At 32.8% G+C, this 24,671-nt stretch overlaps 1 protein-coding gene across 4 annotated transcripts in view; it reads right to left on the reverse strand.

Moving 5' to 3' along the window:
- LOC148601303 (uncharacterized) overlaps nt 1–24,671 on the reverse strand; it is a 94,312-nt gene that overhangs the window by 49,356 nt on the left and 20,285 nt on the right. For 3 of the 4 annotated variants that reach the window (XM_088555045.1, XM_088555044.1, XM_088555043.1), the window contains 3 exons: nt 18,445–18,595; nt 15,816–16,019; nt 10,770–10,959 (listed from right to left, as the gene is read on the reverse strand). In XM_088555045.1, coding sequence (XP_088411171.1) covers nt 10,770–10,959; nt 15,816–16,019; nt 18,445–18,595 — 545 coding nt within the window. Of the gene's footprint in view, nt 1–2,002; nt 2,160–10,769; nt 10,960–15,815; nt 16,020–18,444; nt 18,596–24,671 lie in introns of those variants that run through there. The other variant, XM_088555047.1, reaches the window with a different exon arrangement.

The raw sequence follows: 24,671 nt of genomic DNA on the forward strand, positions 1-24,671 counted from the left end.
AATGTCAGCTGTTTTAATGGCTTAACGGTTTTACCGTTACAGGTCTGGGCACAGCACGACAAGGATTAAAGTACAATACATAATGCTTGTAAGTTTTTTCCCCCTAAAAATTATTTTCTAGCAGTTCAGCCAAATTAAACAGATTAACAAAAAAAACAGAGACCTACAGGAAGATAATTTCTTATATACACAGGACCTTTGAAACAAGGTTACGAGACCAATTCAGATTAAAGAGACATTTTTCTTCTCTTTTTTTTTTCTTTTTAATAAATTTCCCCTTATTTAACCCCAGGCTGTCAATTATACAATGTTGGGTCAAGAGGTATATGATGGTCACCCAGGTAATAATGACCAATGACTTGGGGACAATGGTCTAACATGCTCCATTTAGATTATTGACTAAGTTAATTAATTTGTTCAGATTTCTGTCATAACTCCAACCAAGTTGTTTATAGCTAATCATGACTGTGGTAAAGCATTTGATAGATTAAATTGTTTTGTTTATTGCTTACTGTAAATGTATTAATTTTTTTTTGCAGTTGCTAATTTTTGCAGATTCTGTCAATTGACTATTCTCCAGTATCAATTTTTGCATTTTTAAATAATGATTACTGCTATACAGTGTTAAAAACCAAATTAACTGGTACTATTTTTCACATTTTTCTGTCCACTGCGAAAATAGCATAAGTTAATACTTTTACAGTATGTAAATGCAAATGGCAACATAGCAATGAAAGACAAATCATATTTTTTATTTCAATGCATTCATATGCAATACTGATAGTTAAGAAATTCCTGTTTTATGGGTTTTTTTGGGGTTTTTTTTGGTAGATTTTCATTTTACATTGTGCTACATGAATGTAAATTAAACGCCTGTGAATCAACAATGGCACTCACCCCTAACCTGAAACCCACGACTACTCCCTTGAATATCTGAATGTCTGAAGCACAGCAGTTATCTATAATATCCAATCCCTAAAGTGAAATCCTGGTCCAGTCCTTTCAAATGTCTGAATGTCTTAGACAAAGCAGTAACCAATTCCACCCACCCTAACCAGAAATCCTGGACCAGTTCCTTCAAATGTCTGAATGTCTTAAACAAAGCAGCAACCAATTCATACCATTCCTAACCAGAAATCCTGGATCAGTGCCTTCAAATGTCCGAATGTCTTAGACAAAGCAGAAACCAATTCCACCCACACTAACCAGAAATCCTGGATCAGTGCCTTCAAATGTCTGAATGTCTTAGACAAAGCAGAAACCAATTCAACCCACCCTAACCAGAAATCCAGGACCAGTTCCTTCAAATGTCAGAATGTCTTAGACAAAGCAGTAACCAATTCCACCCACACTAACCAGAAATCCTGGACCAGTTCCTTCAAATGACTGAATGTCTTAGACAAAGCAGAAACCAATTCCACTCACCCTATCCAGAAATCCTGGATCAGTGCCTTCAAATGTCTGAATGTCTTAGACAAAGCAGAAACCGATTCCACCCACCCTAACCAGAAATCCTGAATCAGTGCCTTCAAATGACATAGTAGTAACTAATTCAACCCACTCCTGACCAGAAATCCTGGACCCATGCCTTCAAATGACTGAATGTCTTAGACAAAGTAGTAACCAATTCCACCCACACTAACCAGAAATCCTGGACCAGTGCCTTCAAATGACTGAATGTCTTAGACAAAGTAGTAACCGATTCCACCCACACTAACCAGAAATCCTGGACCAGTGCCTTCAAATGACTGAATGTCTTAGACAAAGTAGTAACCAATTCCACCCACCCTAACCAGAAATCCTGGACCAGTGCCTTCAAATGACTGAATGTCTTAGACAAAGCAGTAACCAATTCCACCCACCCTAACCAGAAATCCTGGACCAGTGCCTTCAAATGACTGAATGTCTTAGACAAAGCAGTAACCAATTCCAACCACCCTAACCTGAGCAATTAACCTTGAGTCATTTCTGATATTGAAAAAACCTATCATACTTTACCAACCTCATTACACAGGTATTGGGTACCTGTCAATTGACCTAGTTTCTAATGTCAGCCAATATCAATTAATCAGACATGAATATAACACTGTACACCACAGTTGGTTGGAGATTGCACTGCAGTCAGTAAACAATATAGCACAATGCATCCATAATCTAATTGATTAGAGAATTGGTTATGTTTGATACAGAATTGTTTTCTCATCTATCTGGCTGGTAGTGACAACAACCAATCTAATTAAATGAATTTCAAAGTCATTCAAATTATATAGATGAAAAATAATAACGTCAAGATGACTCAAAAACTGATATTTTAAGGGTTTGTAATGATATGATACATCCTATGATTAAAATCAATAATGAAAATCATCAAGGGCAACCATGTAAATAGATGCATGTAATAATTGTAGAGATATCTACTGTTGCTAAGTACAAGAAAAACTGAGAACAAAGCTCACTTGGTGATACCCCCCACTCCCCTACCTAAACACCATATAAAAACCTAACTACAGGCTCTTTACAGCATGAATTTTTCACCTGCCTTGATAAGGTACATTTTTTTGTGTGTAAAAACCACTATGTTTTTTCATGGATAAAAAATCTAAACACTAATTTTTTGCAGGATATCCTAAAGAACAATAATATGAACTTTCATGAATTTTGTCACGTAGTTCCTGAGAAAATTTTTTTTTTTTAAAAATAGACCAAAAAATGTTAAAGAAGGCAATTACTCAAACAGGTTAATAAATTTTCAAGACAATTTGACCATAAATAGATCTAATCGTGTTGAACACTTTGACCATCCCAGAATTTGACTCCACCTAATGGTTTTGGAGATATATGCTATAACTGCTTTTTGATCCCTATGTTCTATTTTCAGTAACAGCAGCCATGTTTTTTCACAGATATCAAGTGCAAATACTTTTTTTGTGTGCATTATACCCAAAGGAATAACCATGCAACATTTCATTGAATTCTGTCCAGTAGTTTATGAGGAGAAGATTTTTAAAAAATTGTGAACGGACATCAGCAATAGCTCACATGGCCTTTGGCCGGGTAAGCTAAAAAGTTACTCAGAAGGGAACAAATAGGAAATGCACAAACGAATCCTGTGATAAAGAATGTGTAAAAGTTTCATTATTTTTGAATTGTCTGTTTTAGAGGAGTTGTGGATTAGAATTGGGGATGGACAGACAAACAAACAAAGGGACTGACAGCATGATCACTAGATACCTCCTGCTTTTCAAGCCGGTAAATACTGTAGTGAAACATGACTAAGTTGATATCCAAAAACAGCAAGAATCAAATGCAATGTATGCCTCATTTACACAAAGCCAAAAACCAAACTTAAAATCAATCAATCCATTGGAAACGGAGATAGTTATGACAAAATTTCAGATGGACAGAAAGAAGGACAGATGAATGGAAAATATGATTCCAATGAGTGAATTATAAAAATATAATTGAAAAGACGGAATTTTCTGCCAACATCCTTTTATGAAATCACAAAAATCAAGCAGTTTTGAGTTTTGAAGTGTAGATGGTCAAACAAGTGTACACCATGATTCATCAGTCAACTTGACAATACAAATTATCATTTCAAGATGCTGCAGTTTTTTCCACATCAAATACCACAGTTGCAAATTCAATGTAGTCAAATACTAGATCACAACAAAGCTTGCAAAACGCTCTTCACCAAGGTAGACTTAAACATGAAGGAAACTTGAGATCTAGGTAGGTTTACTGGAACGTGAGCTGTCAAGCCATATAATACCATGAGAGATAATACAGAAAAGAAGTTATGGTTATGAAATGACTGGTTACCAAGGTTTCAATCCAAACCATCCTATATCTTTATGATAAAGTATAATAAATAATTGACAAGGGCTAAAGAAGTCTGCAAAATATTGAACAGTAGGCAAACAGAATACCAGAAAATGTCAACTTTATCAGCCTCTCCATTTTCAACAATTCATTGTTTTTTTACGATCAGCTTCAAGGCAAATGATAAAAGAACAGGATCATTTACAAGTCAAAACAAACATTAGACTGGAGGGTTAGCGGAGGATGACGCAGATTGTGTTCTTCTTTATCATCCAAACTAAATGTCATTGGTGTTGTCAAGTTGTCAAAGTCATTGAAACAAAGTAGCATAATTACCAATTAATATTCAAGCCCTGCAACAAATTGATGGGGCATATTATATTGATTTTAGTCTGTATGTCTGTCTGCTGATTAATTCCTCCACCAGGCAAAAGTTTTAGAATTGTGGTAATTCATTATCACTTTCTCTTGTGATGCCATCAGACTTTTTGATGCAGAAATTAAAGGTTTCTATGTGTCAGAACACATTTTTTATTGGCAATACTTGTTACTAGCAAAACCTTGGTATAACAATGTGCTGAAGCATTTTACTTGACAATTGACATAGTACAAGTTTATGAAACTGTACAGTATTATCAAATACACAATTTATTATATGCAGGCACTTTCCCTGCAGTTGCCTACATTATACTATTTGAGGACCATGGTCAAAAGTGTTGCTTAAAGTCAGTAAAATATAGAGGCAACAGAAAATTTTCATCGATCAAGTAGTCTTCCAAATGCTTTCAGATTCGAGTAGTAACATACATAAAGCTGTGCTTTGTTTTAATTAATCATATGAAAAAATCAAAGGTTCACTTTAATCTAAGTTAAATGAAATTCTCATCTAGGAGGAAGTTGATTTTACCCTTGGAAAGTTACAATGAATCACTAATAAAAAGAACATTGATATTATTTCAAGAAGGCAGAGCTTGAATCTATGACTGTCTGTATACAAAGACCTATTTATTTGACATATAAAATAGGAGATGTGGTATGATTGCCAATGAGATAGTCATCCACCAAATACCCAGCAATGAACAATTTAACTTCTACAGGTCCCTTTAAGGTCCTCAATAATGGGCAAAACTCGTACCATAAAGCAAGCTGTAAAAGGCCCCAAAATATATGATGTAAAACCATTCATAAAGAAAAAAAGTCATTTTTTGTAAGGGTAACCAACAGGACAGCAACAATCAATGACAGATTTATGGTCCAATGCATAGCTTATTTTCTACACTACCAACCATGGCAGGTACTGTGGTTTCATTTTTATTCTTAGGGTATCTATTTTCATAGATCTTGTGGGTGGTGTGGAACAAAGAAATCAAGAATTAAATGAACATTTATCTCTGTCAAAGAATGTCAACTAAGATAGAAAGACTTAAAATCTCAGCAACCAACACGTACAAATGAGCAAGAAGCTATATCTATCGGTTAACATACTGTCACCCCTTAATTATTAATTAATGACTAATCAATTGTGTATTTGCAATAATTAGTCTTCGTGAAACCTTAGATTGAAAAGTCAGTTTATTATTAAAGTGGTGGTCAGTATTGCCGGCTGTTTCCAGCTCTTCACTAACTGGCTTTCGGTAAATTTGGATTTTACTATCTTTGCTCAACTTTGACCTAGCTATGGCACATGAATTTTTTCATTCAAAAGAATTTTCACTTTCCAGAACTTTTACTCATTAACAAGGAAATAAAAACGGGAGTCATAATTTCCTTACAAAAGTGTCATATGCGTAACTCCAATTCGTTGATAAAACTAATTCAGTCTCCTTTGCCAGTGTTTCAAAACAAGTATTTGCAAAAAAAGTTAATACTTACAAATGTTTGTATTTAATACCCTGCAGAAAAGGCCTTGATTAGAAAATAATTTTACCAGATATGCATAGAAATCAGAATTTATACATTTTAATTGATCCACAAATCACAAAGTCAAGTACCCAAACGAAATATCTTTTTTCCTCTACTCACAAAAATAGATACCCATGAAATTAAATGAAACCACAGTATTTCTAGTAGAGAACTAGGATACATTGCATCATGTGCACTGTACTTGGTCCATGCAAGCATGCTTCTGGTATTTTAATGGTCTAAGCATATCCTAATGGTGCACCTAGTCTGACATGGACTAGGTGCACCATTAGAGTACGCTCAAAGGTGAATTTGAGCATACCTAATGATGCACCTAGTCCATGCATGCTGCCAGTGTTTTGGGGGAATCTGAGCTTAGCCTAATAGTGCACCTGGTCCATGCAATGCTGCCAGTGTTTTGGGGGAATCAGAGCATAGCCTTATGGTGCACCTAGTCCATGCAATCCTGCCAGTGATTTGGGGGAATCAGAGCATAGCCTTATGGTGCACCTAGTCCATGCATGCTGCCAGTGTTTTGGGGGAATCAGAGCATAGCCTAATGGTACACCTAGTCCATGCATGCTGCCAGTGTTTCGGGGGAATCAGAGCATAGCCTAATAGTGCACCTAGTCCATGCATGCTGCCAGTGTTTCAAGGGAATCTGAGCATAGCCTAATAGTGCACCTGGTCCATGCATATGGTTCAGTCCTCATTAATGGTTTGATTCCTGTGTCTTTCCCTTCAGTACCTTTTTGTTGTCAGATTTAACTATTATCATTTTATGTGAACTGATTTTTGAAGATTTTTTTTTTTTTTGAAGAACTTTTTGGTAATGCCTGAACAGTATAACAACTCAAAAACGTAATAGACTAGTTATGTAAGGCATTTTGTATGGTAAATGCTTTTCACCATAGAGAATCAAGTGGCTGTTACTGAATAACTTGACTGAGTTGTTATAAATAACTTTAAATCTAACCTTTCTACATTTATTTTTTCCTTCCCAGATACATGTGCATGTACACAAATTTAGTTGCTACAAATAAAACCAAAAAAAAAATATGCATCTGTATACAATAGATAGTCCCAAGAGGATATTAAAACCATTTCAATGTTTGCTCATAAGCAACTTTAGGTAAATAAAAGCCAGAAGACAAACCATGCCCTATAAACAGAATGTATCACCACAACAAATAAATGTAAGTTTAGAAACAGAAATCTAATCTATGTAGCCTTATGATCTTATACTGCTACATCAAAAGGATGAACTATAGTAACCAATCGTTTGCACAGACTTGTCGTCAAGGCTCCCTTCAAAACAAGACATTAGGCAACCACAATATGTATCTTGCAATAAAATTAATCAAGCTCAGCACAGAGAATCACATGATTAAAGGTGGAAGCCGTGATCAGTGAAGTGTATCCAATAAGGATTTAATTCCAACATGCTAATGAAGTGATAGCTAATGGCAGACAATAATGATCTAGTTAACACATAACCTTTTCATGAAAAACATTATTTCTACAGTAATATTGGACAGTTCTGACATTAGGGAATTAAGGACAGGCAGTATGGGAAGGGAAAAGTTCGGATGATACTTAACCTTTCTATTTTCTAGAATATAATTAATAGCCTTCCATAAGATCAAACCAATTTTGTACGAGACTCCCAAAGGAATTTGATCATAACTGACTATAAAAATGGCTATGAGTAAAACTATACCTAAGTAAAATTGTTCATTAATTGGAAACTTTAATCAGTAAAATGATTGGCTAATGATTAGATTCAGAATGCCACCTGAAGCAGTCATTATAAACCAGATCAAAAGCTCCAACTTCTGATCTACCAGAACAGAAGAATGATATTATTATCGTATTAATATTTATCATCATAGTACTAATATCCTGGTATAACTGTAGGAGAAAGTAATACTTCACTGAACTAACATGCAACATACATTATATCAGGGGTTCAAACTTACTTTCAAGACAGATAGGTCCTTGACATCGTAAATGAAAGGTCTAACAAAAGAAAATGAAGGTCAACACTAAAAGTTAATGTAAAGTATGGTCGAGGACCTTGTAAAGTTTCAGAAATTGAGGGTTCTAGACCTTGGACCAGCACTAATTTGAAACCTTGCATGTCAAACCTTCATTGTACCCTAACCTCTACAAATATTAAAGGCATGCTTCTTGAGACTTGAAGGTCAATTAAGACCAATTTTAATACTTTTGATCACGTTACAATAAACATTTCTAGTATTTCATGATATCTGATTTTGCCATGTAAGCTAGAAACAAAATGAATTACTTATAGCCTTTTGTGAACAAAGATAACAAAGTGAGGGGATAAGTTTCAATCATCTTTCAAAAAATGATACTTTCACATTTGTCAAACTTATCAGTCTTAAAAAGTAATTACGTCTTTGTCAATTGATTAATTACGCTCTACTAATGAGATCAATAATCCTATAAATACATGTCTTCTTATCTTGGAGAACAAAAGATACTAAGGACCCATAAAGAGGATTTTAACCTAAGAACCTTCAATGTAACAATGAAACTTAGAATAGGTTCATCAACATATCTGCAGTAGAAATATTGACTTCAGTACTTTCACTGAAGCTAGGAGGAACTTCATCATTTTTTTCCTTGATAGGACATTTCACTTATTTAACAGTTTTTTTTTTTAAGAAATCACTTCCACTGAGGCTAGGAAGATGTTAACATGTTTTCTCTCGATAAGACATTATACCAAATTTATAATTAAAAAATTTCACTCCCACTTTGAAATTGATACCAGACAGTGTAAAGGAATCATGGTGTCCATTGATCCGCCATATTGTCTGTTCATACCTTTTTCATTCCTGTTTTTTTTCAGCAAATACTAATCATGGCCACCTGATATTTTTACAGGAGTTTTCCTTTTCATGGGATTTAATTTCAGACTCAAGCAACATCAACTTCCTGCTTAACAATATATTTTGACCATACAGTTTCTTGGATGGGCAGTTTGTATAATTCTTAAAGGAATCAGTTTACTAAGCTGTCTATTTTGCCCATCAGTAAAGACAATTTAGATATCATGTTAAAATTCTCTGAGTCAACTTTCTTTCCTAATGGATAAAGAAATCTCTATCATTAATTCATTAAGGAAAATATTTCTTCTTTAAATGGCTTTTGAACAATTCATAATCGTTGAGAGATACTTCGCCTAATATAAAGACAGATTTCTATAATGCATTTTGAAGAAGATAATCAAGCCAAGGTAAGCAAATTCAATTCTAGGTTTGCATACTTTTACAACAATTTTAACATACTCATAATGCCATTAATAAATGCTACGGTAAAAGGTTCATTAGAAAAAGTTAAATGAACCATAGATTGTCTTTCCTTTGATTTTATTTTAATTCCCTCATTTCACCAACATCAGAAAAGTTTGAATACCAATCAACTCAAAAAACATGCAAATTATCTCATTATCATTCTATAAATATTGTAGAAATGTACAAATATAGTACACAAACTAATTGTGCCAACCTAAACACCAGCACTATAAAGTATCATTCAATTCATGCTCACACTAACAACCTAAACACCAGCACTATAAAGTATCATTCAATTCATGCTCACACTAAACGTAAACCTAAATAAATCAAAATAATATGTCTTAAGCCATCTTGTGGATCTTGTTTCAACCGATACCTGCTAAGGAGAGAATTAAATGGGGTCTGGGAGCCAAAATAATAGATCCTGAATTTTCAGAATTTTTCAGTTTGTGAGTAAGCATCAATTAGCCAGAAACTTGGATGGAGCATTTAAGTGACTCAAATCCTAAATTCACTTCTAGCAAATAAATGATATACAACAAAACTCAATTCTCAAGTTCAAAATTTTATCACCAATATGGGAATATGACTAAATTAATATCCTAACAAAATTTGCCAGATTCTTAAATGGAGCATTTTAGCTACCTTTAATTCTGGTTTAACGGCCATCAAACTATTAAATATAGAATTAATTCCTAGCTAGTGATGTAGATTCATTAGTACTAATGTCTATCAAAGAATGAACACACATCCTCGTCATAAAATGTCCTTATTCCGGAAACTGGAACAAAAGTTTCATGTCTAACACAAACAATGGTTTGTTTAAGATCCTGTCCACCAGACTGTTTATGTCCTGTGATATTAATCACCAGGACATAAGCTTACTAAATTATAATAGGAAGGTAGGAGGTTTCCAAGTTAGGAAAAAAAGTCTGTTAGCTGATAAAATCATGGTCAGGCTCATGGCTTGGTAAAAAATTTAGAGCCACTAGGATCAAAGCTTACTAGAATATAATATATAGGAGGCTTCCAAGTCTCTTTGGCCTGTAAAATTATGGCAAACTTGTGACTTGGTCAAATATTGGAGACACTTGCAATAAGTTATTTCCTACTTCAATTTCCAATAGGGATTAATATGGTTTTTGTCGTGTGGTTTTGTGAAATTTAAGAAGCATATCTATGTTGCTAACAGTGGAAAATAGTATTCTCTAGCCTCAACAAAGACTGCAATTATTTTAAAACATGAGTCACTACTTTCAATTCTAGAACTGTTTTTTTTTCTGATCTAACAGACAAAAGTTCCTCCATTTTAGTCTTGTGGGAATCAAGGTCAAGTGACAGACCAGACTAATCATCATTTCACACAAAAGCCCTTATAATCCATGGTGAAAAAAATTACAAGAATAGTGCAAATTCTTTGTAAAATACTATGTAACAACATCATAGCTTACAAGAAAAAACTTTAAAATTTTACATTTGCAATGAGCACACTGTGAACTTACCATCCTCTCTTTTCAATACAAAGGGAAAAAAGAATGGGAAAAAAGAACACTTTTTCAAATTAAGCATACAAATGTGACAGCTGCACACTTCACACACGTACGCTACCTACCTTCTTAAATTAACAGTTGGTTCCCACTATCCATTCTATATGAAACATACCAATCTTTAGTACAGTCTCTATGTCATTTGTGGTAAATGCATATAAAATATACTAACCTTTTACATATGCCTTTCAGCCAAGTGTCTATGGATTTGAAATGGTACTGTGTGTTGGTAAAACTTTTGGCATTAAACTGATAATTGTCCCAGATTTGAACTTTGCCATTGTTCCATCTGGCACCGATAGTTTTAGGTCCTTCTCCAAGCCAAATCTCAACATGGGTCATGAAATGCTTTTGGTTTGTAGCTGAAAAGAAATCACAGTGAGGTGTAAAAGTCTTTTTTAAGTGACTCATTTGTAATTTTCTTTGCAATCTTTCCATATTGGAATTTCAATTCTCTAATTTTGCTTCAATTTTCATACCGCTTGACCGGTGTGGAAAAAAATATTCTCATCACTAGTGACTTTTTTTGTTCTCAGAGTTCGATTGGCTTAGAAATCGATTGTCTTGGACTCAATCTTGAATTGCCTCAAATGCCATTGTAGTTGATAATTTTGGTGTTTTCTTACCTTAAATAAGAATTATGAAGGGACTCAGGAAGATTTGAAGTGAAAAAATGTTTGAAAGCATCTGGTTTCTTTTGTTTGGAATGTTTGCATTTGTGTGACGTCAACATGTTTCCTACAAATCGAAATCATAACGTTTTGCATGCTTTTCATTTTTGGGCATTTTTGAGGCATTAGAGAAACAGAATCTACACTCAAAGCTTTTTGACTATGAATTTCTCACATCTCATGAAATAAATTTTATAGTTTGAATAGCTCGGCAATCCTCGCGATAAAAACTATAAAATTTATTTCACTTGATGTGAGAAATTCCATAATAAACTCGTTATCGTTGTAGATTCTATATTTAATGGCTTTAATCAACCAATAAGAACTCAGAACTGGTACCTATCAAATACACCTACCAAGAGTAAACTCAGAACTGGTACCTATCAAATACACCTACTAAGAGTAACAGAACAAGATGATAAAAAAATGTTTAAGAACGTTTGAATATATCTTTAAAGGAGAAAAAAAAGTCCTGACAGACAACATGCCAAAGGGATGAAATACTAGTATCAATATTTCACAGCCACATTAGTTTTGGTTTTCACTTCCATATAAAGTAAGTTTTATACAGGCAAAAAAGGAATAATTTTATAGAAGTACACTAAAAATGTTTATCTAGATAAGCTGGATTGTGGAGTCTCACAATTTGAGTGAGACTCATACATTTTGAAGCTGATTTGGTGGGATTTTGTTTTTCTTTGATATTTCATTTTTCGTCTTTGATCTATCAAAATTTTACCAAAACATGCATGTCTCATGAAATCTTGTCAGTCCATGATCCATGATATCGTTGAATATTTTATTAAAAACTTGCCCAACCAAAACCATATCTAGTAAGAGAAGCAGCTGAATCTACCTTACAACAGCTGCAGGACAAATGCATTGTTCTATAGCCATTAAAACAGGTGTCACACACTTAACTACAAATTACAAAATGTTATATTCCACAGATGAATGCATTCGACTAAAATTTCATGTATAATGTTGAATTTTTTGTAGTTTTGTACACATATAATTACAATTGTATTTGATCAACTACAAAAACGTTGATTGTTCTGAACAATTTAAACTATGAGAACAGGTTAGTAGGATTATGTATCACTTAACAAATGAATATGCTGCAACAACAAATTTGGAATTAAATTGATTGATATAAGAAGTGCACAAGTAAAACAAAGAGATCCTTGATACTTTAATATCCTTAAATAAGTTATTTGGCAGCCATTTGGTCTCTTTTATCTAGCATCTTGACTTAAAACTTTTGGCTAAACTTCAGTTGTGCCCTACTCTAAATATGTTTCATAAACTCCAACTTGAGTGCCTTTCTGCACATATTTCATTCCATCTAGGGGATAAAAATTAATATGGATGTCTAATATCAATAAATCTGAATTAGTTCTATAAAAAATCTTTTATGATGAGAAATTACTACACCAAGTTTAACTACGATATAGAAATAATATGGTTAACCATATACAATGTATACACCATATAAAACTATCCATCGTAGAAAATAGAAATTAAAAATCGACCCATCAACCATTAATTCTGTTAAGTTTTTGGTTGTCACAAACATTTTCAATTCCTTGGCCTCAATTTTGGACATCAGAGGATATTCATTTTCACAAGCCTTATAACCTAATCTAAACCCATATGAAGTAATAACATGACTATTTCAGTCCTTGTTTTAACAAAAATCTTTCACATTTACATCCGGTCATATCCCAAAATAAAACTTTTTCCACAATGGTAGGTTGTGAAGTGTGTTGTTTAACAAATGACTACGACCCTGAACCTAAATATAACATTACTATAAATTTCAGTCTCGAGGACTTAACAGTATTGTACCTAGTACAAAGGTGACTTATTTCAAACTGAGAAAATGGCTGTCCTTACACATGAAAGAAATAACATGAATGCTTGGTTAAGAATTTAACCTCTTTATACATGCTACCGTTTAATCACAGCTTATTAAAAAGGTATTTTGTTTATTGTTAAATAGTTTTGTTGCTAAACTGCAGTTGGTTTAAAGTGGCACTTTTACTTCTCAACCAACAGACTATAACTAGAATAATTACACTACAATACTGTAACCAAGTGGAAATACTATTGTCACTATTGACTCTTTCAGCCTTCCTTTATAGCTTTTATGAGGCAGAATATTATATTTGTATGCAGTCCTTTCATGATTTCGACTTATCTAGGGTGTTTTATGACAGTCTGTATTTTTTGCCATATCTTATGAAAATAATATAATTTTGTACATAAAAACCTTAAATTTTGTGACTTTTAACATAGAAATATTGTGAATACCTTAATATAAGATATTTACAATCCTCAGAGCATTTTTTGTAGTCAAAGTATGTTGAAATTAAGGAGAATCTGTGGAGATAAAACACCTCTGTGATTTATCTCCCTTTTTCAATACAGTCTCATTCATTCTTGTTAATTTTTTTGAAAATCAGGAATATTACGGAATCCTTGGCAAAAGTAGGAATGATTTCATAACAGAATATAACTAAAATAATTCAGAGATGCAAATACTACTTCAACCTTCCATCAACATCTCCCCACTCCACCTTAAACAATATGAAATGAACACCATATAGAAGAGAATACTTTTAAAGAAAAATAAACCCATGAACTAAATCAGTTGGGCATCAATGTACCAGGCATCCAGTTCCATCTATTTTCTACCACACAATTTTATGAATCATTTGTTCAAAATAACAATACCACTAATTGGAAGAGTAATCAAGGGAACCAAGGTTATAGCGGAAATCAAAAGAATGTAATCCAGGGACAAAGACCAGACATGGAAAACAGACAAACACAACAAAGAACATAAAGTAAAATAATACATACAAAGTAACAAAAGTAAACGAACAACTCCGACTCCACTAAAATATTAATTTTAGTTTAAATATGGATTATTTGGCCCTTTGATGAAGGTCTGAAACAGATATTTTATTCAAAACCTTGCTTCTTACTACAAATAGTAAATTAAAAACAATTTCAAATGCAAGCTAGTTCCTGATATACATGTATATTTAGTATTCAAATATCAAATGAAGTTGTTCGGTTTACCTGTATGTGAAATTTTTTTTGGACTTTTTATTTCATTACAATTATTATTTTTCATCAAACAAGGGTCATTACACTTATTGATTCAAATCTCATTAAACTAGACCCAAGTTTAATGAACCAATGTACAATCCCTTCAGAATTCCATATAAAGCATTCCCTATTTGCATTTCACATTTTTTCCCAAATAATTCTTCATGACTTTGTCATGGAAACACATCAAAGAATTTTAATTCTGAAAAATATATCAATTTTTTCCCTCCCGACTTTATTTAAACTCCTTTCAAGTGGGAGTAACAAAGGATATTGAAACTGTACCCTGAGGTCAAGTGCTTACACACTTTCCGTGATTTGGATTCAAAAACTTATATTTACATTTACAATGTACCGGAATATAAATCATTAACATCGATTCTTGCTGAATAATGCAAACACTTCATACTGTAGAAGTATCATTACAATCAACATAAACACAGCTAAAACAGTTAGGTACTTTTTTCCCTACTGAACAATTACATCTGAATCATGATATTGTATTTTTTTTAATTGCAATCAAAAGTTTATTGGAAGAAACCAGACACATTCTAAGTCCTTTCCATGTAAAAGTGCATTAGATAACAATGTAGGAGAAGGGTTGAAAAACTAGATGGTCTGCCATAGACAAAGAAAGTCATAATGAAAGAGTAGAATGTTCTAGAATGTTCTATTTAGTGGAATTTGTCAGGAAATATGTCAATCTACCTTATTGTAAAGACCGTGCAGTTTAATTTGCAAATCTTTTTCCCATTTATTACTAATCATGCACTCTTCGATATATATCTTTATGAGGACAAGATGGGTTATTGGTTGACTGTATTTCAGAGAATTTGCATGAAACCTTCATTCATAAATCACCTTTAGTAACAACTGTGACTTTGACTAAAAATCATAAATCTTTTTTCCATCATATAAACTCTATTCATTTATGACCATTATAAAATGGGAAAAACTCTACATATCAAACAGAATGAGAAAAGGACAACGTATAATAAGATCCATATTAGCCTCCATGCATGACTGGAAATAAGTTTTTTCTGTTGTTTAGAATGTTTAATGAATGATTTAACATGTTCAACCACATTTATAAGCATATCATCTTTCAATGATTGAAAATTTCCCAAATTAAGTGTGTTGTTTTTGGCAGATTTTAGGCTTTCATAAAACTGAAAATTCATGAAATTGTGAAAATTTGTAACCTTATTTAACAAATTCTATTTAAGTGTATATTTCATTTTTGTCACTTACTTCCAACTTTTTTTTATCTTGAAAAAATCGGGGGCTAAATATGGCCCTTATCATACCTCATCCTCAGTGACAAGAATTTATTCTACACCAACGTATTAGTATTAGACTTTTAGTCAAGATACCTACAACTTTCATGTCACAAGACTCTGTCTTAATAACAGAACTTGAAATAAACTTACATTTAGGGTTTACATATGTGCCTGACATGAAAACAAGGTCTCCAGCTTTCATCTCTTCCTCTTTGATCGTGTGTGGCAGTGTATCGTACATGTATGCTTGATTCCATGGTCCTATAACAAACCCAAAGTCTTTAGCTAGATCTCGCACAACTTGCCTTACAAGGCCACAGCAGTCCAAAAATAACTTGGAATGGTACTCTTCAGCTGAAAAAAAAAAGAAAAAAAAACATGACAAGATTGCAGGATGTATTTATCTGCAAAATTGGTTAAGTTTTCTTTCTTATAACTATCTAAGATTATAAGGTCTCCAGCTATTGTTTTGACAAAGACAAAAACAAATTGGCAATTGTCATAAGCAAAAAAACATTAGATGTTGACAATGATGTTGCCAGTTAAAAGAAAGCAGAATTTGGAGGTCTTGGCACCACATCTAACTCAAATTTGATGTTTGTAATGATAGTCCTGATCAAAACTGTACTAATGAGGCTTCCAAGAATGATTTCAATAATTCTAAACTAATTTAATTACTTTAATAAATCTTTCAACAACTTCCAGTAGGCAGAAGATAAATTTGATACCCACTTGCATCTGTGTAATTGCATGTAATGCCAAATTGAGGATAACTTACTCATTTCAAATCTTTTCAAGATTGCCAAACAGATAGTTAGGGAATATATCTGGTAGAACTTAAAAGAAAAGGCTACATATAAGACATCATGAAGCTGCCTGATTATTACAGAGACTGGAACAATTATCAAGTTTACATGGCTTTATACAAAAATATTCTAGATGTCATGGACGTAGCCATACTGTGAAAGTACTTTAATTCTTGGATACCAATTTTTGTGGATTAGGGAAGAAAACACAAGTTCGTGGATTCTTGAATTGTGGTTTTGAGGTTTTCACTATACACGTCAATGAAAATTACCTTTTCATTGGGAACCAAATTTCGTGGTTTGGCCTACCCACGAAAACCACAAAAATTGGTACCCACTGAACAGTAGTACTTTCACAGTATTTAACATAAAATCTGTCCCCCTGCTTACATTGTTCTTGTTCCTATTCCAATAGAAACCTAACTACTTAACAAATTAGCACTGTTTGTACTTTTATAAAATGTGGACTGAAAATATTTAGTCTTTCAATAATGACAGCATTATAGACAAACACTCCAAAGAAACAGAAAAAGCAAAAAGCATCAAAGAAATCACCATAAAGAAATTTGTCAACATCAAACAAATAGTGAATTTCTTCTCCAAACTACAAACCCATATTTAGATAAATACAGTTAATTTTCTATGGTCCTTTTAAAGCATTTTTCAAACTCTTATGATCTGCACTACTTTGTTAATTGCAAAATCATGTAAGATGCCATCTACTCAATTTGTAGTGGAAACCCCGTAAGACGAAAAATAATTACGGTCCTTTGAAGTAGTTTTATATCTACAGGCTCACAACCAATCAATAAAGTAACATATACAAGATTTCCTGTCCCTTTAATTGAAAATAAAATTAAAAACTTAGAACAGAACTGGATTTTAGAATATGGAATAGGTTTGGTTTTGTATACTCATTACAACATTATCACGGACATTTAAGCAAAACACAGATGATAAGTTGATTTAGTTTGGGTGTCCACCTTCCCAACCATACAACCATACACACATACTGGCAAAAAGACAGTCAATTCAATAAAAATTTGCCTGTTTCAAATTTGTACCAAAGTCTGTCAAAAGATAAACTATTCTAGCCATAGATAACAGTTCTAAAGTATAGTCTAATATTAATGATGGCTTCCTTGTTTTTGTGGGTATTGTTAAAACAGACTATAAATTGAAGTCAAAATAAACAAGAGGCTCCAAGGAGCCTGGTGAAAATTTCTTTCAATGTCTTTCAATGGCAATAAAATTAACAAGAAGTAGTCTAACAATTCCAACTCAAGAAGACTTTGGTAGGATTTATCATAAGGACCATCACATGGCTTAACAAATTAAAATAAAAATTTGACCACCATCATGCTCAACACTTTAACCCTCTGTCAGAATTTGGCTAAACCTTATGGTTTTGGAGATATATGCGAAAAACTATAGTCTGACCCCTATGTTCTATTTCCAGTAACAACAGTCATTTTTTTGATGGATCAAAAAAATAAACACAACTTTTGTGCAAGATACCCTAAAGAACATATGTGCAAAGTTTCATGTAATTCCGCTCAGAGGAGGAAATTTTTGAAAAATTGTTAACGAACGACGACGACGACGACGACGACGGACAGCACGTGATGGCAATAGCTCACCTGGCCTTAGGCAAGGTGAGCTAAGAAGGCAAAATCAATTATGGTAACCCAAAGTTGAAAATTCAAAACCCCTCCCAAGAAATACTCCACAAAATAATGAAAATGAACCTTTCTTTTGCACCAACTCGCCAAAACTCTTCTCAGTATATATTCAAACAAACTTTAAATTTTCCTTTACCCAAATTGTTTCAATAATACTTTTACCACTGTAACCTTGGTTCCCTTGATTACTCTTTCAATTTCTTTAATTTTCCTTTTAAAGCATAAGAGGGATACTTATGAAGAACTAAACATTAAAATATCTACACCATATAGAGGAAGGTGCATACTTACTGTCTTTTGTCCAATATTTCCTAGCGTATGGAATACCAAAGTACTTCTTGGCCTGGTTTATAAATTTTCTTCGTAGTTCCTGCTGAAACTTTGGATTTTTCTGTCGTTTTAATCTTGCCTTTCTGACCTTTTTCTGTTTTGCTATTTCTTTCTACAATGAAATACACAAAACATGCACAGAAAAAGTAAAGTTTGAGTTCAGAATTCAGGTTACATTTATCAGTGAATTTTCAACCCTGTATACTAATCCTGCAGAAACTGAAGGGCAAATTTCATAGAGAAAAGAAGATGGGGGACACAAGATTGCCTGTTCAAAGAATTTCTTGTATGCCAATAAGGCTTATTAAATGCCTTAAATAACACTTAAAACAGCACCAAATTCTTGAAATGCCTTCAGTGTTTCGATGTTAAAAAATACCTTTCGGGAACAAAATCAAATAAACTAAAAGACAGTTATATTTCAAGGTTAAATATCCAGAAATCTTCAATGAGGTAAACCTAGGGTAAGGGACATTACTCATGAAATCAGTGATATGTTTGCATCATATCCAATTTCACCAAAGCCTCTAAAGCTTTCATTTGAAGCAGAATAAAATGAATCCAAGATAATTAGATGCTTACATAAGATTGTTGTAAAATGGTGAATACAAACGTTCCAATGATTTTTAAGAGTTGTGTCCCTTACTCTAGGTCTACCTCCTTAAGTGCTGATCTATGAAAGAATCAGGTAGATCTTATCTTAACAGTGGTTCATCAAAGAATCGGGTAGATCTTACCTTAACAGTGGTTCATCAAAGTAATTGTATTGCTAGAAGACGTGCACCTCAAGAATTAATCACTATACTCTTTAGTGTAAACCATGATAGTGAAATAAACAAGAGCATAAATCCCCAACCTGGCTTGACAAGCTACATTCTATAATTTTTTAAAGGGGCCATGTTTTTTTCATGGATAAAAAAAGCACAAAGATAATAACTTAGGAATAATGATATCAAGTTTCATTTATTTTTGTCCAGTTATTTCACAGGAGAAGATTTTTTAAAATACATGTAATAAAATAAAAAATAACCCTAAAAAAGTCCAAAAAAGGCACTAACTCCAACGTGGCATGACATACTTTCACAAAAAAAATGACCGCAGATAGATCTAACCCTGCTGAACAATTTTACCCTGTCTGAATCTGGCTAAACCAAACAGTTTTGGACTTAGATTTACACTAATGATGTTGTAAAAGATGGATAAAAATCCAACAGCTAATTTGAAGTGGCCTTGGTCCTTCAGTACAAGCACAGGTTGATATTACAAGATCAATCCTCCAGACATGACAACAGTCATAAAATTGTTGATTAAACATTTCTTGTATTAACCTTATTTCTGACCCCAGGATCCCAAAGGTGAAACATGTGCTTTGACACAGGGAAACCAACTACAAAACCATGGTAATGGCACATTCTAATAAACATAAATTATTTTTGAAGTTAATCTTTTAAAACAACATTAGTTAAAAGGTCTACTTGACCTCCCAAATGAATGGAATTCCAAATTACAAAATATACACATGTCTCTAAGGCTTGAACTATTTAAAGGATTTAAGCCAAATATTTTTTCAGTGTTCTGTGCCCAAACGTGTTTACTGTTTAGAAGGTTTTCAAACTCATAGCTGGAGAACCATTTTAGAAGAAAAACAAGGCAATAGAAAAAGCAGTATGTAGTCTGTTCTATATTGACAGGTCAAGGAAACTTTATAAGGAAACAGACTAAGATATATAACCTGCTGAGCCAGGTATACCCTGACTCCACTAAACAGGAAGTTTATATAAACAGCAACCAAAACTGCTTACAACATACAATGGGATTCTAAAATACTATCCACTCACTGAGATTAGGGATAATATGCAGTACTAAACCATTACTTATTTCATTATTTGTGGCTTTTGTCACTACCACAAGCTAGTTAATTAGTGACTTTTGCCTCAGACATTTACAGTCATGTTTGCTTATAAAAAAAAATACCAATGTGGTGGAAAATGCTAAATCAGTGGTTGAATGAGTACATTATGTAATAATTAAGTAAGTCAAATTCTAAGGACAGACCTACTCAAAAATATGCAATAACAAGGGTAATTAAAAAAAATCTTAAAAAAGAAATTAACAGAAAATGTTAAGGGGCCTAAACAAAGAAAAGATGTACCAACTTCGGGAACTCATTTCTTATCAAATGACAAACCAGGTTTAAATGATTGTAGTTATAATGATATAACATGAATTGGGAGTCAACTGTGTAGCAGAGGTAATAATATAGCAGGTAAGAAGTCCCTGGAAGTCCCCTTTTGTTTCACAGAGATATTCTCAAGTAACTGATAGATTGCTTTTAATATATACAACAGTCTGTTTCCTTTTCCTTATTTATAGTATTAATATTTGTTTGTACTATGTTTGACCATGTCAATGATCCTTTCAACAAGTTTCCGAAAGATAAGATTAAACTGAGATCGCTTTCTCACAGTGCAATTTAAATTTCTTATCACCCCTCAAAAACAAGCAGCATCTTGTCTGAAAGTCTTTAATCACAAATTAAAATCTTCATGTTATTCATTAAAATCAAAGCCAACAACATATTAATATTGGTACCTCTTGAACCTTAACTGGCCAAACAAATACCCCTGTACAGAAATTGGACTACTAACATATGTGGTGATTTCAATATTGACAAAAGAAACTCAACATATTTATTTGGAATAAGCCAAAAATAATGATCAAGGTATTGAATGGCCCTGTTTACTTATCCTATCAGAGTTGTCAACAACCAGGTACTTGAGAATTCTGTATTGGAACTTCAGATTGGTCAATATGGCTGACTTACTGACAGAGGCTTGATTGAGGGCTTTATTCAAATATCAGGAACAAAGAGATAATTGACCTTTCACAATCAGTTTTGGAATGAATAGAAATAAGGAACAGGGTTTATCTATCTTACAATCAGGTGTAAAATGAACTTCTTGACAACCAAGAAAATAGTCAGTATCTTCTACATACAAAACCTGTCTGTGACTTGCTTTATTCTTATCATCAATTCAGTCTGTCTGTCTACAACTAAGTATGTTTTCTGGTCACTATAAAAACTATGGCCCTTGAAAAGTTTTTATCTTATACAGAAAACACAAATTGACATATACTTTGAAATTATCTCTACACAGGTATTTACAATCAATAGTTTTCAAGGGCAAACTGGATTAGAAAACTAGAAGATGAATTCTATACCTTAACATCCCCATTTTATCTTACTCAGAATGTTTTGCACTGTATTAAAAATTAAATCCATTTCAATCCTTTAAAAAAGAAAGGTACAAGGGAGTAATGATCTTTTTAAAAGGATTGAAAATTTAGAAAACCACTAACAAGAAAATACATGTTGTTCAAATTCATACACAGAGAATCATCAATCTGTTACACACCCCTACAGAGCCCCACAAATCTGATAAAGCTTTGGTCAATATTTAGGTACTTGAGATTGGTAGAATTGGAAAACAATGATTTATACATTACTTTATCGGTGGTCACTTTTCCCATTCCTTTCCAATAATCAAGTTATGTCAGTAGATTCGTAAAGTCTTGAATATTAGATGTCAAAATCAAGTACTTTCATGGCCCCTCAGACATTAGTAATGAAATGGTGAGTAAATATGGTCCCTGTCTAGCAAATGACGACAAAGGCACATGTAATACATTAATGAAGGTGTAGCATTATAAAAAAAATTAATACCACCAATTTAACTTTTTGATTGAGCATTGAAGAAGTGGGAGAACCCTTGAATATTTGTTAAGACAAAGCTTCACACATGCATAACCAAAGTCCAGTGGCAACTGAAAGATGAACCGAAAGCGGAATTCTATAGTTCCCATGCTCCTAAAAAGTAGGCAAAAAAACACAGTCAACTGTCAAATACTCCTTTTTAATGTTTTTCTATGGAGATGACTGATTTACTTCTAACAATAGTTGTTTTTCATATTTATGGAATACAAGCCACTTCAGCAAGTTTTTCAAAGGGCTGTAACCCACTAACACCTGAAAACCTGGTTGGCGGCCTCATTGAGGAAAGGATTTTTCTTTGGAACTGAAAACTATTAACACTTCAGTTAATAGCTAAATGTTTTGAAATTAATTATTCAAAAGTAACCAAGTACTTATGGCAGCTACAATAAGTCAAACATTTGAATTTGAAGTCTACTATTGCTCCAATCGGACAGTAAACTAGTCTGTCAGGTTGGAAGGTTACTTTCCTTTGCTCAAAATTTTTAAAGAAGTCAAAGTCAGAAAAATGAAAAAGGTCTATTGGCATCACTTCTGAATTGGTATAGGTTGATGTACAAAACAAGATAAAGTAACCTATTTGACTAACTCAACTTAAAAAAAAAACAATCTCCAAATTATTTTCTTTTTATAAAGTACAGGGTAAATACACCTACTTAAACTAGGCTAGGGTGAAGTCTGGCAACTGGTCCAAGCAAATCATATTGAGATCACGTAACAAGAAAGATACCATAAATATTTCTTAACCACCAGTTCAAAAGTAAGCAAGGAAAAAGGAGTTGAAGCGAACAGCATACCTGTACATATTTACACATAACTACATAAAAGAAAATTAAAATTCAGCAAGAAACACTTTCATCATCATATTCTAATTTTTTTTTCAAATATGTGTGATTCCTGTGGTTATAATCATAAAGGGAATGACAATCTGTCATCCTATGTCAGTTTATGGACAAAAATCACACGAATGCATAGATCATATTTCGCATAATGATATTTACTAGAGAAAGAGGAGGTATGCTTGACTTGAGAACATACGGTTTTTAATCTAGTACCCAGGGTAGTATTTTATCCTTAAAATGTTTTATTTTCTGCTCTATTGAACTGCACAAAAATCAATCTTGATAAATAAGATTAATAGCTGGTTTCCATGGAAACTTCAGATGTAGGGAATAGGCCTAGATGATTTTTAACCTAGAATAATCCCATTAAACTAGGATCAAAAGTTCAGTTAAGGTGAATAAAGTTGATCTTTCATTGAAAAGTAAGGTTACTATTCATAGTATGCACAAATAAGGAATTTTTAATTTGTGTCATTTGATCAAACTGAGTGTATTTCATTTTTCACAAAGAAGGAAACTGTGCACTTCCTAATAGTTAAGTGCAAAGACCATGCAATTGTACATATAAAACCACGCAGATGGAACGAGAAACATTAAAGAAAAACACCCTGATACTTCATCTTATATCAGATTTTATGTTGAAAGCTACTCAAAATTTCTAACATATTACATAATGTATGATGAAAGATTATGTTTTATTAACTTTCATTGCAACAAACTCTCCCAACCATCCAAAACCAATTTAACCCCAAAGCAATTCCACTCTTAAATTATCCAAACAGGATATAAAGACTTTTGCTCAGTGAAGGTTAGCATGAATGACTTATTCTGCTAATAATCATTCCCAATTATAGTTTGCCACTGAAAATAATTTGCATTTACATGTTTATATATATCGGTACATGTATATCATTTACATGTTTATATAAAATTTCAACAAAATATATTGAACAGTTTAAAAGAACCTTTGCTTACAAACTACATGGGCCAACAGACAAAATTTTGTTTGGTAGGGGGATGTAAAACCCTCATTAATCAAAGACCAAAATTTTCTTGTCAGAAGTTACCTAATCACAAAATAATACCATGCATGAATGTTCTTTGTTGTCCTGCAAATGACAGTGACAGAATACATCAATAAAATGGTAAGTTCCCAGAAAAAATCTTACTTTAAGGGCTTTCTATTTTAATGGCTAAATATAAATATCCTTTCGGTGACATTTTGATGGAGTTTTTCTTGGATTTGATCAAGTGGAATGTCCTTAAATTTAATGATTACATAAGTACTTTGATGGATTATAATGAGAAAAGGGTTTTTGGTTGCTTTTTTTTTTCATATTCGTTCGTTTCATATGTTTATCTTTTATTACACAACATATTTATAACATACAAATGATTTTTACACATGACTGCCTACAAATTTAACATAATGTAGTTAGAATTTGTTTTCAAATAAGACCTGAATTAAAAGATGCAACTAATTACTAGCAGAACAGGTTTCTGTAGCTTTCAATATTTTTCAGTGTCATTTTGGAAGATTCAAATCTGAATTCTTTGAAAAAAAAAAAAAAAAA

The sequence above is a fragment of the Perna viridis genome, chromosome 12, assembly GCF_037379345.1.
Source record: "Perna viridis isolate PV_CMFRI_1.1 ecotype Kerala chromosome 12, ASM3737934v1, whole genome shotgun sequence".
Lineage (NCBI taxonomy): Eukaryota > Metazoa > Mollusca > Bivalvia > Mytilida > Mytilidae > Perna > Perna viridis.